The sequence below is a fragment of the Trichomycterus rosablanca genome, chromosome 19 (assembly GCF_030014385.1).
Source record: "Trichomycterus rosablanca isolate fTriRos1 chromosome 19, fTriRos1.hap1, whole genome shotgun sequence".
NCBI classification, from domain to species: domain Eukaryota; kingdom Metazoa; phylum Chordata; class Actinopteri; order Siluriformes; family Trichomycteridae; genus Trichomycterus; species Trichomycterus rosablanca.
Genome location: NC_086006.1, coordinates 16,159,672 through 16,175,002, shown reverse-complemented (window position 1 = coordinate 16,175,002; position 15,331 = coordinate 16,159,672). Strand labels below are relative to the sequence as shown.

Below are 15,331 nucleotides of genomic sequence, written 5' to 3'. Positions count from 1 at the left end.
TTTCGACAGAAATGGAAGATTGGAAATGGGCCGAAAGTTACTCATAATGTTAGAGTCAAGTCCAGGTTTTTTAAGTATGGGAGTAACAGCAGCCAATTTGAGTGATTGAGGGACTGAGCCAGAACTAAGAGAGGAATTGATTATCTCTGTGATAAGTGATGAGATAACTGGAAAACAACCCTTAACAAGTTTTGATGGAGCAGGATCCAAAACACAAGTGGAGCTTCGCATCCCTGTTAAGATCTCAGATAGGTCCAAAAGAGACACAGGTGAGAACTGAGACAGAGGCTGGGTAATAAATTGAGATGAGATAGGCGGAGAAACAGAGATGACAGGGGAAACTGTCAGAAAATTGTGGATATTCTCAACTTTTGTTTGAAAAAATGAGAGGTAAGAGTTACACTTGTCAACTGTAAAGGAATTGGTAGTATTGTCAACTGGTTTGAGAAGTTTATTTATTGTGGAAAAGAGAGTCTTAGGATTTGTTGATCCAGCATGTATGAGTTCGGAATAGTAAGTGGATCGGGCTGCCGTAAGAGCGTCTTTGTAATGTTGAAGATAATCAGAATAAATCTGATAATGTACTGTTAGACCGGTTTTCTTATAAAGTCTTTCAAGCTGGCGTTTACGGGATTTCATTTGGTGAAGCTCAATTGTGTACCATGGTGCGGAATGACTAAATGAAACAAATTTGGTTCTCAAAGGAGCCAGCTCATCAAGACATGAGGCGAGTATGTCATTATAGTAATCGACAAGGTCAGATGAATTACTAGACAGTACAGGACAGACAGACATCTTTTTAACAAGAGAATCTGAGAAAGCAGAGGGAGAGATATATTGAAGATTCCTGAAGGATATTTTACGTTTAGCTCTAGTGATGGGCCTAGTGACCTCAATGTCCATGATGATTGTCAAATGATCAGAGACAGTAAGGTCATGGCTGGACGGCTGATGAACTAGGACACCAGTAGAGCAGACAAGGTCAAGAGTATGACCTTTTTTATGAGTTGGAAAATGTATATGTTGTGTGAAATTAAAACACTGTAACAATTCCAAAAATTCCCTGGCAAATTTACAGTTGTTGTCATCAATATGGATGTTAAAATCACCCATAAGCAGTACAGAGGATGAGAGGGCACTAAGCTGGGTTAAAAAATCTGAAAAATCAGAGAGAAAGGAAGCGTTTGGCTTTGGCGGACGATAAACTACAGCAGTGACCAGAGGAGTAGGCCCTGACAACTTGAAAGCCAGGTGTTCAAAAGAAAGAGCAGCAGGAAAAGACAAAGTGGTTATTTTAATATCATCCCTATAGACTGCAGCAACACCACCACCTCGCCCTTCCATACGAGGTTCATCAATATACGAGTATCCCATTGGCGTGGTCTGATTTAACATAAAATAATCCAAGGGTTTATGCCAAGTTTATATATATATAAATTAATATAAATTATATAAATTAAGTCTCACACCTGTCCTGTAGCCGGTGTTGTTGAGATAAACTCCGAAGGTCCGTGGTTCGTGCTGGGCCTGCCAGCTGGGTGATGAGCAGTTCTCGTTGTTGGTGTAGGTATTGTGGTTGTGAGCGTATTTGCCCGTCAGGAGAGACGATCGTGACGGACAACACATGGGCGTCGTGACAAAGGCGTTGGAGAAGTGCGTGCCACCCTGCTCCATGATGCGCCTCGTCTTATTCATCACCTGCATGGAACCTGAGAGAATAAAAGTAAAGAATTAATAAAAGACAATAAATACAAGGAAAATATTACTGAGAGAGAAAAAGTAACTGCCCCCAATTTGAGATTGAGATTTTAGATTATTATACGTATAATATTAAAGAAAAGAAAAAAACCCTCATAACACATTTTGCAGAACATCATTTCAATTTATTTTATATTTGAGGGACAGATGTTTAACAACCACGTAAAAGAGTAACTGCCTCATAACTTCAAAACTGGTTGCACCTCCCTTAGCGCCAACGACTGCAACTCAGCACTTTCTATAATTTAATATTAGTCTTTTGTACTGCCGTGGTTCTTTTCAGTTCTTTGCAGAGCTGCTTTAAATTAGACACGCTGCTTGGTTTATGGGCATGAAGAGTTCATTTCAGGTCTCGCTACAACACTGGATTCCAGTCAAACTTCGCCAAGGTGACTCGAAAACTTACATTTTGTTTATGTATTTAGGAATGTAGAATATGTATATATCTATATATGATTGTGCAAACTTTTTTTAATAGAACAAAATAACAAAAGAGAGATCTAAATCAGATCAATATTTGGTGTGATCACCCATTGCCTCAATCCTTCTAGGTTCACTTGCACAAAGTCAGGGATTTTGTAACATTATGCTGAGGTGTATGATTAACCAATTATACCCATCATCATTTTCACATGTAGGCTGAAACACACTCTGAAACAGAAACAGCTGTGTATTAGGCTTAAATCTGGGTGAGGAACAGCCAAACTCTTCTACAAAGGTGAGGTTGTGGACTGTCATGTCACAGGTCACACATCAACAAACTATCAACAATATTAAAAGCACCTATATGTCTGTCTGTTCATTAACCTTCTATCCATCCATCCATCCATCCATCCATCCATCCATCCATCCATCCATCCATCCATCCATCCATCCATCCATCCATCCATCCATCCATCCATCCATCCATCCATCCATCCATCCATTAATGGACAATAACAACTATTTGTCCAATTCATGAACAACTAAAGCACCTGCACTGAACCCCTGAAGAAATTTTCATTGCTTTACTTCAAATGTCAGACGTCAGCACCAGTGTGTTTCTAGGTTCTTCAGCCTACCCTCCTGTGAATTCTATTTTATCCAGTCTCTTTGTAGTGTGAACTCATTAACATTGACCTTAGCTGAGGCTGGACACTTCCCAGGTAATTGGTTGCTGTGCCAGAAATTTAAGCAGACTGACCACTCCTGAGTATATTTAAGTCAGATCCAAGTTTTTTCTCTTTGAAGAAAAATAACTCTCACTAAGTCCTAGCGACTATATCCAGACTAGTATCGCTCGACTGTAGAGACTTCAAGGTTTAAATGATGGACTTTATTGATCAGCATTTACAGTGGATTCAGAAAGTATTCAGATGCTCCTGCTTTTTTGTTATGTGAACAGCAACAGACTTTAATCAAGCTTTAATGTGCAGAATTAGGACGTAATAGTGCTAATAATATTAATAATAATATATGGAAGACATGGGTCTTGTTACATTTGGTTTAAAGCTAACACTGTATTACTCCAATAGAGCGTCATACCAACAGTCAAACATAGTGGTCCTGTTGTGATGGTCTGGGGCTGCTTTGTTTCCACAGGAACTGAGCGACTGGTCATAATTGATGTAACCATGAATTCTGCTCTCCTGAAGGGGAATGTCTACCTGTCAGTTCACAACCAAAAGCTCAAGCACAGCAATGAAAATCCACCTCTAAATGGCCCATGTATTTATGTAGCTAGTATGCATCCAAATGAATCAAATAAATAAGTAATAATTAGTAATTATTAAATCATATTTGGTGTATTTGCTACTGGTCGAGCCTCTTTCTACTTGACAGTCTCCTGCTACCACACACAAATGCGCACACATGGACACACACACAAACACACAGAGCAGATGGGCTGGATTGATGCACACAGAGACAGAAGGGCTGGCTCCGTGTGGCCTTTCAAATAGGCTTTCCAAACCTTTGCAGATCCATACTCAAAGGCCAACAACCCCCACACACTTTGGTCGTAAATGTCAGTATGGATTTCCCAAATTCAGCCTTTACAATCTGCATGGAAAATATGATACGCAGGTAATGTGTGTAGAGATGGTACATTTCAAGCCAACAATTATGAAGTATTGTGTGTTCAGACATATCTATTGCTAATAACCAGAGATGTTCACAAGTCACAAAATATGAGTCAGAGTCAAGTCACGAGTCTTTAGACTAGAGTCCGAGTCAAGTCACGAGTCAATATAATATACACAAAACATATATTGGAAATGTAGCGTAGAAATAAACAAAAAACATGTAAGTTCAGATAAAGTTCAGATAATTTATTCAGCAAAACTGAATAAATGCAAATAACAGCATTTCTTACTAAAAATCAGAAGGTCTGATTGGTTCAGAAAGTGGTCTTTCAACCATTAGCGCCAATTCTGTAGGAGTGTTCCATTCATCCCTGTTGATTCTGTGAAGTGCACTACGTAGGGTATTCCACCATTAAGTGAGATTCCAATCCAAAGGTAACGAAAATGTTCAGATGAAGCGAACTTCAAACTGTGTAGGGTGTAAGGAGCGACGCTTCATCACTACGCCGGAAGCTGGCTGTAACATTTACCCACTGCGTGCGTTGCGGTTTAAGATGCAGCGGGTTGCTGATGCTAGGGACTCTTGTTGTTTACGAGTCATTGTTTTTGCGAGTCATGAGTCAGAGTCATTTGAATTCGAGTCCGAGTCGCAGACTCGAGTCCCCATCTCTGCTAATAACCATTACTACTGAGAAACGTTGGCAGTAGAATGAGACACATTGAAAAGCTTGGTATCAAGGCAGCCATGACAGTGCTGATATTGACCTCTAGGAAGATAACTGTCCTGCCTTAAAGACTTATAAGCTCACTATAAGCAACATTAACAACACAATAACTGCTTGTGGGAAGTCTCACTGTTTGAGTTTCTATGGCCTAGCAACAACACACAGGCTTAAGCTCATCATGAAGGATTCTAAGCATTGACTAGAGGGGTGTAAAGCATAATGGCTTTGGACTCAGTGCAATGGAAATCTGGAGTATATCTAGAATTCAGCCACAGTGACTGGCAGTTGGCAGACAAATATCTAGGTTTAAACGCAGACGAGACAACACTTTAAAGTCTGAAACACCAAACCAAAAAGCTGTGTCTCAAACCACTTAACAGTATGTATGATCAGTAAAACATGAATAGTGTTCATTACTACTCTGTGCAGTAAGGGTTTGGGAATTGAGACACAGCCCTGTAATTCAAAGGCCACACACATACACTGGGTCACAGCATGACAAAGCCAGATCCATAAGGAAGGAACTCCACTGACCTACACACTCGACCAGTGGCCCTTAACTCAACCCCAGGAAATGCATTTGGGAACAATTAGAACACAGATAGTGAGCCAGTTCTTTTTGCCCAGCATGAAATCACACATGGACTAAATAGACATTCCCAGACAACACAGACATTCCCAGAAGAGTGAAGACTGGTAAAGCTAGGACCTACAGTAAGTATTACACAGTAACACAGGGTTTTTATCTTCGTTGTCCTGATGAATGATGAACTTTCACCCATAGCCATCAAGGTTTGATGCTACACCATAAGTTTGGAACATCTGGACAATACTCCCAGTGGTGTCTCAAGGAATGTTCAAGTTCTTGGGATATATATATATATATATATATGTATATATATACATATACATATATATACATATACATATACATATACATGTATATATATATGTATATGTATATATATATACAGTATATGCATATATATATATATATATATATGCATATACTGTATATATATACATATATATACAGTAGAACTACAAAGTGCTTCTGTTTGGTAAGTGGAGCTGATAAAATGGAGAGTGAGTGTAGAAACAAGGACGTGGTTTTAATGTTATGGCTGATCGGTGTACCTTTTGGTGTAATGAAATGATCTTCCGTCTCAGCTTTTGCGTTGTTCCCTATGACAACAAGATCCAGTTTCTAGCCAAGTAAAGGGTTAATGGCCAAAGCTCTGTGAAGGATTGCCCCGTCCACAGTATTCCTGCTTTACGTCCATTCTTTCACTCCACCCTGGCCAGGATAAAGTAATTGATGAATGGATTTATTGGGTGTAGAAGGACAATAGAAATTTAGCTTTGGGTTGGGCACCTTTCACTGATAGGTACAAAAATTATTTTTGGCTGTCTAAAGTTCAATCCTGGTGAACTTTCTTAACGGCCGACATCATTTCACGCATGGCCATGCATCACAGTGTACGATCCTTCAACACATATTTAAAACTGTCTGTGTGAACATGGCCTTAGAGGCCCGGCAGATCCGTAAATACCCCTGTGTGACATAAAAGAAAACACAGCTGTGTGGTGTTCTGTTGAGGACTTTACTGCCTTGGACTGTACTTTGGGGTCCTAGAGACCCCAGTGTTGTGTGGGTAAAATAAAATCAGAGAAAGAGAGAGAGAGAAACTAAAAACATATGGGAATTTATTGGCTTTAATCATGAATTCTAGCTGAGTGTATAAATTAGATGTGTTTGGAACACAATATTAATAAAAAATATTGTTTATTTGCAGTTTCCATAAAATCAGGAAAAGTCATGAAGTATTAAGCTAACAGCAAAAGGCTAAGGATATTTTGTGAGCTGTTTACAAGGCTCTAGGGTCTCAGGGATGCCAAACAGAACATGAGGGTAAATAAACTCTAAATCTCTCTTAAACTCTTTAAATCTGGAGACTGAGAAAGCCACTCCAGGATATTCCAGGACTGATTCTTTAACCAAGCTTCCAATTATTACCACCTCCATGTTTGATTGTTCGACAGCACGCTTCTTGGTCATAAGCCTCGCCTTTCTTGCGTCCAAACAGTTCCAGTTATGATTTGTCACTCTATAAAACTGTGTCCCAGTACTATCCAAATTCCTTTGGGAGTACTCCAGTAAACCCTTTCTGTAACTCTTGGTTCAGAGTTGCGTACGTTATGGAATCCAGCCACAAAGTAGGTGATGTTTATATGGTTTCAACTGACACATTCGTCCCAGCCTTTATCAGAACCTCTTGTAAGCATTACGTAGCAACACATGGGTTTTTCTTTATTGTTCTGATCAAATTAGGCCTCCAAATGTAGGGCTTTCTATCATAGCCAGGCAGGTTTGATGCTCTGCCATACGTTTGGCACCTCCGGACAACATTCCCAATGGGATCTTAAGGAATGTCTTGGAAATCTTGTATATCCATTGCCCGTTTGATTCAATTAAATGATGTTCTCTTTCAGCTTTTGTAACAGCTCCTTAGTATTCACCCATGGTTGCAACACACCTTGAGTACTTGAATATCTGGGTGGTGTTTATATAACACATCACAGCTGAAGCAAATTAAGAGTCGTTATTGAGTTCCTGGTGGTTTAATCATGTTGTAACTGATTTTTAGGACTTAAAGGCTAGCAGCAGGTTTTATGGTTAGCAGTTTTATATCGTTTTTTTATGCGTTTTCTCCCCGTTTTTTTCCCAATTTAGCGCAGTCAATTATTGTCTTGCACTGCTGTGGATACCCGATTGCATCCGAGGAGAGCATGCCACTGCTCACGCCTCCTCCGACACATTCACAGCCCTCCTCTTCTCGCCCATGCTTTCTGCACAGGCATCTCTTCTGCTAATCAGGGTCCTTGCACAGTGTATGAAGACCCCCCACCCACACATAGTCCGATCGTCCCGCCCTAGCAGACATGGTGGCCAGTTAGTGTCTGCTTCAGGCACTGCCAATTATTCTTGCTAGATGGCGCCCAGCCGACCAGTGGCAACGGTGAGTTTCGAACTGAGTAGTTCAGAATCTCGGGGCTGGTGTGCTAGCGGAATATTCCACTGTGCTACCTTTTCTTTAATCATTTGCTGTATTATTCTACTAATAAAGGCATCATTTGAAGCTAAATCTAGCTCCGCAGACAAGTTTAGAGTTATAAATCCTCCTTTTTTTGGTTGCAACTTACAAAAACAGCCTTAAAACAACTAAATACAGTACCACAAAAATGTAACTGCACAATTTCAGGTCTCAATTTCCAAAAAATTTTAGGGACATAACTAACCATTATTGTCAGGATTAAAGGAAATACAAAAAGACAACATTATATGGATTCAGAAAGCAAGTTAAGTAAGACACCTTGGCTTTTGCACACTTTCTTATGGATTTAATTTATATCTGTCATTTTACCCATCAATCTTTATTGTCAACCATAATGACAAATGTTAAAAATTACCTTAAAATCATGTACTGAAGTCTCGTATTCACAAATGTGTTCAGACCCTTTGCTGTAGCACCATAACCTGTGATTAGGTGCATCTTTTTTGATGTGTCTACAACTAAATTGGACTTCACCTGTTGCTAATTTGGAAAGGCACACACCTGGGCCTATAGAGACACAATCAGAGCAAGGGTATAAAACCATATCTAAAGGCTTTTCAAACATTTTGAAATTGAAGAAGCGTGTCATAACCTTGAACCTCTGTAAAGATGACTAATTGGCTAAATTGAGCATCTGAGCAAGAGGGGACCTGGTGCAGGACTCAGTTGGACAGACAATCATCTCTTCAGCACAAGAATCAGACAGTAAGGGGACAGAAAGACTGGTGAGAATTGAGGATTGGATGAGTGAAGAAAAGCTCAGACTGGGGTGACGGTTTACAATTCAACAAGACAATGACCTGAAGCATAGAGCCAAGACAACACTAGAATGGCTTTTTCAAGGTAATGGTACAGCCAAAGCTTGGACTTAAACCTCATATAATTAAACAATATCAGTTTGGTTTTAATGACACACTGAAGTTTACACAAAGTTACTCAAAGTCTAGGTGTCTGAATATTTCTAAATTTACTGTATATAAAATGAAAATATAGAGCATATCTGAACATAGGCAAGCATAAACATCACCAAACCACCATATGAGCAATTATCTGTAAATTCAGAATTAAAATAACTTGGAACAATGGTAAACCTACATAGCTGGGGCTGGTCTGCAAAAATATTTAAAGGTTTTAGTGCGAAATCATCAAGCAAGTCACAAATGATTCCAGAAAATTGTCTGTATAACTGCAAACATGTCTAGTCTCACCCTAGGTTATTAATAATGACTCCTCAAAACAATGGAGACTAAAAAGCATCAGTGCTTGCCTGACATTTGTAAAACCTTTTAAAATAATGTTCTATGGACAGATGACCTGAAATTGGACCATTTTTGATATGCTGTATTATGTCTACAACAAAACAAATAGCATGTAATGGTGTGAGGTGCTTTGTTGTGTCAAGACCTAGACCATTTGCTGTCCAGACAGACGAATGGATGGATAATGGCTTTTGTTTCCATATCAGCTGATCTAGTAATCACAAGTCTCTACCTAAAAATTGTCAGGTCAGTCTAGAGAGAATTTCAGTTGGGGTGTGTTCACAAATACATTCCCAGTATTTTAGACCAAAGTGAATATGTGATTCTCTGGGTTTAATTTTAATTGTAATACAATTCCCCATAATGTGTTAGCAATTATTATCTCCTATTTTATAGCATCCTTGTAGCAGCAAAACATTTACATAATTTCATTTGCACTGTATAATAATTTGTCATTTTGCAATTTGCTGATCAGTCACAACATTAAAACCACCTCCTTGTTTCCACACTCACTGTCCATTTTATCAGCTCCACTTACCATACAGAAGCACTTTGTAGTTCTACAATTACTGACTGTAGCCCATCTGTTTCTCTACATGCTTTGTAACCTCCTTTTACTCTGTTCTTCAATGGACAGGACCCCCACAGGACCATGACACAGCAGCGCTGCTGGAGTTTTTAAATACCGTGTCCACTCACTGTCCACTCTATTAGACACTCCTACCTAGTTGGTCCACCTTGTAGACGTAAAGTCAGAGACGATCACTCATCTATTGCTGCTGTTGGCTGGGCCAGTTGTAGCCTAGCGGTTAAGGTACTGGACTAGTAAGCAGAAGGTTGCTGGTTCAAACCCCGCAAGGCCCTTAACCCTCAATTGCTTAGACTGTGTAAGTCACTTTGGATAAAAGTGTCTGCTAAATGCCGAAAATGTAAATGTAAATATTTTTGGTTGGTGGACTATTCTCAGTCCAGCAGTGACAGTGAGGTGTTTAAAAATTCCAGCAGCACTGCATTTTACTGTTACGGTAGGCTATAGTGTGCACTGTAGCTTCCATCTATTCTGATATGCCATGATATGTGGCACATAATTAATAATACGGCTTAAGCTACCCAAAAAACTGGAAATATACCCTAAACAGAATGCCAGTCCATTACACATTTACATAGTCAGGTCTGGCTGTACTTTTAATTGTAGCTTTATTGGTCAGTGGTGCGTCACGGTGGCTCAGTGGGTAGCACTGTCACCTCACACCAAGAGGGTCCTGGATTCGATCCACAGGTGGGGCAGTCTGGGTCCTTTCTGTGTAGAGTTTGCATGTTCTCCCCGTGTCTGTGTGGGTTTCCTTTAACATGATATTAAAATCCTAATACATAAGTAAATATTGGGCAGTGGATACACTACATTTATAATTAAGCTACGACTTGCCAGTGAGATGTCTGAGAAAAGGGTTCAATTGGCACACTGTGTATGGTAACTACATTCCTACACTTTCTTTTCTATCTGTAATACAAACTAGTCCAGACATTTTAAGTTGTCTATTCTTGGCAAGATGTGTTTTTAGATCAAATAATCTGCTGACACGGAACGGTCCCGCGCACCCAGAGCAGCACAGCGGAACAGAAATCATATTTGGAACATCCTTGACTATACTGTTTATCCAAGATAATGTGGTGCGATTCTGTGGGGTAGAATTTCATAGCCGAATATACAGATCAAATCAGTCGAGTAACTGAACATTGTGTAAATTTCAATCTACAGGAAATTGAACACTCTATAATACAATGGTATTAAGATCCGCTGGGCATTTGGGATTATTGGATTGTTGGTAATGGTTTCCACAGTGCATACTGCATTATTGACCAAATTAGCCTGGGTTAAAGTTGGGTCAAATCTATACATCTCACACTCTATAGTATCATTCATTCTCTGTCTGTTATATGCCCATGACTGCTTCGATCGTTCACACATAAAAACATTTTATACACATTTACTTTGGTAGATCAGTCATATTTAGTTTAGTATCAACCGTTTAGCCTGGAGGCCAAATACAGCTAGCTGTTTTATATGGCCCTTGACCTCTCTCATAGAATACATTCAACAAATACACACCACTTTGCTGCTATAAACTATATATATATATATATATATATATATATATATATATATATATATATATATACTGTATATATACTGATCAGACATAACATTAAAATCACCTCCTTGTTTCTACACTCACTGTCCATTTTATCAGCTCCACTTACCATATAGAAGCACTTTGTTCTCTGCATGTTTTGTTAGCCCCATTTCACCCTGTTCTTCAATGGTCAGGACTCTCCCAGGACCACTACAGAGCAGGTATTATTTGGGTGGTGGATCATTCTCAGCACTGCAGTGACACTGACATGGTGGTGGTGTGTTAGTGTGTGTTGTGCTGGTATGAGTGAATAAGACACAGCAATGCTAATGAAGTTTTTAAACACCTCACTGTCACTGCTGGACTGAGAATAGTCCACCAACCTAAAATATCCAGCCAAAAGCGCATCATGGGCAGCGTCCTGTGACCACTGATGAAGGTCTAGAAGATGACCAACTCAAACAGCAGCAATAGATGAGCGATGGTCTCTGACTTCAAAGTAGACCAACTAGGTAGGAGTGTCTAATAAAGTGAACAGTGAGTGGACACGATATTTAAAAACTCCTGCAGTGTTGCTGTGTCTGATCAACTCATACCAGCACAACACACACTAACACATCACCACTATGTCAGTGTCACTGCAGTGCTGAGAATGATCCACCACCCAAATAATAGTGGTCCTGGGAGAGTCCTGGCCATTGAAGAACAGGGTGAAAGGGGGCTAACAAAGCATGTAGTGAAACAGATGGACTACAGTCAGTAACTGTAGAACTACAAAGTGCTACAAAGTGGAGCTGATAAAATGGACAATGTGTTTAGAAACAAGGAAGTGGTTTTAATGTTATGGCTGATCAGTATATTATATATATATATATATATATATATATATATATATATAATATATATATATATATATATATATATTATATATATATATATATATTATAGTATAGTATATATAGATTATTATATATAGATTATATATAAATTAGTTCATAATTTATTTTATAATTTTATAATTCATTATTTATTTATTTATTATTTATTATAATTTATATTAAAATTATTATTTATTTTATAAATTATACACTCGTATAATTATTATTATTAAGTAAAAACATTCATTAATTTAATTAATATCATTAATAAAACTAACCACATTTAATCTGCACACTGATTTGATGATAATTATAAAACTCAGCCTTGTACAATGACGTTTTGAGGCACAGAAAGCTACACCAAAACCGCCCACCCTGCAATAACTTCATATAATGACTCACCCAGCTCAATGTCTTGATCATCGGTGAGGATGAGGATGATGTTTGGCCGGATGTTACGTCGGTCCCGCTGAAACCGAGGCTTCTGTCTCTGGTTGGAGAGGAAGATGGATGCGTGAGCAAGCGCCATCACGGTCAGCAGCACCACCAACCGGCTTGTCGCCATGGCCATGATTTTCGACCTTCAGCCTCTAATGGTATGGCAGGGCTTTCTACTCAGCTACCTGCTGACTTGCTTCACAGCACCTGTGGAGACACAATGTTAAGAGTTTAACCCACAATCTGTTCATTTACATTTAATTATACAAAACGACTCACAGTACTGTGACAGTATATTGTCTAAGCAATTGAGGGTTAGGGGCCTTAGTCAAGGACCCAACAGTGACAACCTGGCAGTGGTGGGGGCTTGAACCAGCAACCTTTTGATTACTAGTCCAATACCTTAACTGCTAGGCTACAACTGCCCCAGCAGAATTTAGCAGGCGCTTTTATCCAAAGCAACTTACAAGACTATGACAGTATATTGTCTAAGCCATTGAGGGTTAAGGTCCTTGCTTAAGAGCCCAACAGTGACAACCTGGCAGTGGTGGGGCTTGAACCAGGTCCAGTACCTTAACCGCAAAGCTACAGCTGCCCTGTTCACTTAGCAAGATTTTACTTTACCATTTAAATTGACTCAAGAATTTACTTAAACTGATAGGATTTAATCGTAATGGATAAAGTTATCTACATCAGTAAAGCCATAGCTATAGAAAGTCAGAGACAGACTGGCTGATCCCCTAATCAATATGGTGAAACACTTCTATCCTTATAACTGGTATCCACCAGTATGATGCACCCTAATCTACAGAGAATGAGCGGTCACCATATGGTTGGGGTATACAACTGATGTAAATTACACTGATCAGCCATAACATTAAAACCATCTCCTGGTTTCTACACTCACTGTCCATTTTATCAGCTCCACTAACCATATAGAATATATATTTATATATTTATGCATTATTTATGCAATTTTTACCCAATTGTGTTTTGCTTTCTCTTTACTGGTGCTGACCCATGCCCTGATTGAGAAGAGCGAATTGACACACGCACCCTTCCGACACGTGAGCAGTAGCCGACTGCATCTTTTCACCTGCATGAGGAGAGTTCATATGCCAATCAGCCTTGTGCACGGACAGCCACACCCTGATCAGCATTATTCCTCTCTCTGTGCAGATGCCATCAATCAGCCACCAGAGGTCGTAACTACATCAACCTCCCTAACCTGTATGAACAACAGCCAAACGTTGTTCATATAGCCGCCCAGACGGATATTCAATACGATGTATCCGAGATCCCAGCTCTGGTGTGCTAGCGTATTTTACCGCTGCGCCATTTGAGTGGCTGAATGGAGGTATATTGACAAATAAAATAAAGATGACTGGACAAAACATGAAATATCTCAGGTTCATACTGTCTGCATTGAAATAAAAGTCAAAGTAAATGTAAGAAACTGTGTTTTTTATTTGCATTTTCTATACTGTCCCAACTTGTAAATTTGAAGTGGATATATGTACTACTAGTATAGACCACTGAAGTCGTGTCGTCATATTGTAGTCCACGCCATGTTGTTATGACCATATTTGGTAACCCGGGTCTAAGAGAAGTTTAGAATGGGAAAAATGAATGGAGATTTTGCAAATTGCCTCTCTCGCATCCTGTAGTCATAAAAAATGTTCCAGAGCTGTTACGTTTTGTTTTATGGAGATTCTTCTGTCTATTATCACTGGATCCTCTGAATTACGAAGTCGTTAAAGAGTCAAAATATGAATATTGGTACATGTAAGCTAATGCTACTGTAACAGTGGAGTGATATTCACAAGTTTTAGTTTATATTTTTAGTAGCTAGCTACATTAAAGTAGAAAGCAAGGATGGTTGGGTGTTACGCCTTTGGTTGTACTCAACAAAAGTGGGCTGTTCTTTCCATTAATTCGATTGGTGTAGTTCAGTGACGTCTAATTAATGCGCAGTAGCATTAGCTTTCGTGTAGCATTATTAGTATTACGATCCTTTAAAAACCTTGTAATTCAGAGGATCCAGTGATGTACAAGAGAAAAATGTACATAGGACAAAACGTATAGGGTTCTGAACATGTTTATTTAGCACAGGATGCGTTAGAGCCGATTTTTTGAAAACTCCATTCATTTTTCCTATAGGAAATCTGACTTAGACCCAGGTCTCCAAATATGGGCATAACGAGGACTACAAAATGACGCACGACTTCAGTGGTCTATTGGTAATATTCAAAAATAACATTAAAAGTGGTTGAATGCTTGTTTCTTCTTACTGTATACATTAGACAAAACAAACCAATAAATATGGATACCGAGCGAGAGCAATAAGAAGTGAAATGAGATGATAGTAGTCCTGAGATGCAATTAAAAACCCATCTCAGTGCTTAACAAATGTACGTCTTACATAACCATTAACTGGTCTTTCAGCTACAAAGAAACCATTTAGGAAGCAAGAGCATGGACAAAATCAAGTACATGCCATTTACTTACAATAATTGAACAAATAGTTGTGATACACAAGTATTAGAGTTATTATAGGCAGTACACTGAAATGTTATCATTTGTAGAATAACACACACACGCAAACACTGACAATGCAGTGTCAAGGGAAAAGGGAAAGACTCACAGCGCTAGTTCATGCTGAGTCATCATGTATTAAACATTAATTATTCAGTCTTACACGATCCCCCTCCATCCTCAACCCTGAAGATAAAGATTAATGCACGCTGCATCCATGCCTATATATATATGTATTGTTTCTACACTCACTGTCCATTTTATCAGCTCCACTTACCATATAGAAGCACTTGTAGTTCTACAATTACTGACTGTAGTCTATTTCTCTGCATGCTTTGTTTGCCCCCTTTCATGCTGTTCTTGAATGGTAAGGACTCTCCCAGGACCACTACAGAGTAGGTGTTATTTAGGTGGTGGATCAGTC

General features: G+C 39.1%; 1 protein-coding gene across 2 annotated transcripts in view; it reads right to left on the bottom strand.

Moving 5' to 3' along the window:
- LOC134333119 (extracellular sulfatase Sulf-2-like) overlaps positions 1-15,331 on the bottom strand; it is a 97,121-nt gene that overhangs the window by 49,788 nt on the left and 32,002 nt on the right. For both annotated transcript variants that reach the window (XM_063014961.1, XM_063014962.1), the window contains exons 2-3: positions 12,337-12,579; positions 1,470-1,709 (exon numbers count right to left, since the gene is read on the bottom strand). In XM_063014961.1, coding sequence (XP_062871031.1) covers positions 1,470-1,709; positions 12,337-12,505 — 409 coding nt within the window. In that variant the 5' untranslated portion in view covers positions 12,506-12,579. The remainder of the gene's footprint in view (positions 1-1,469; positions 1,710-12,336; positions 12,580-15,331) is intronic.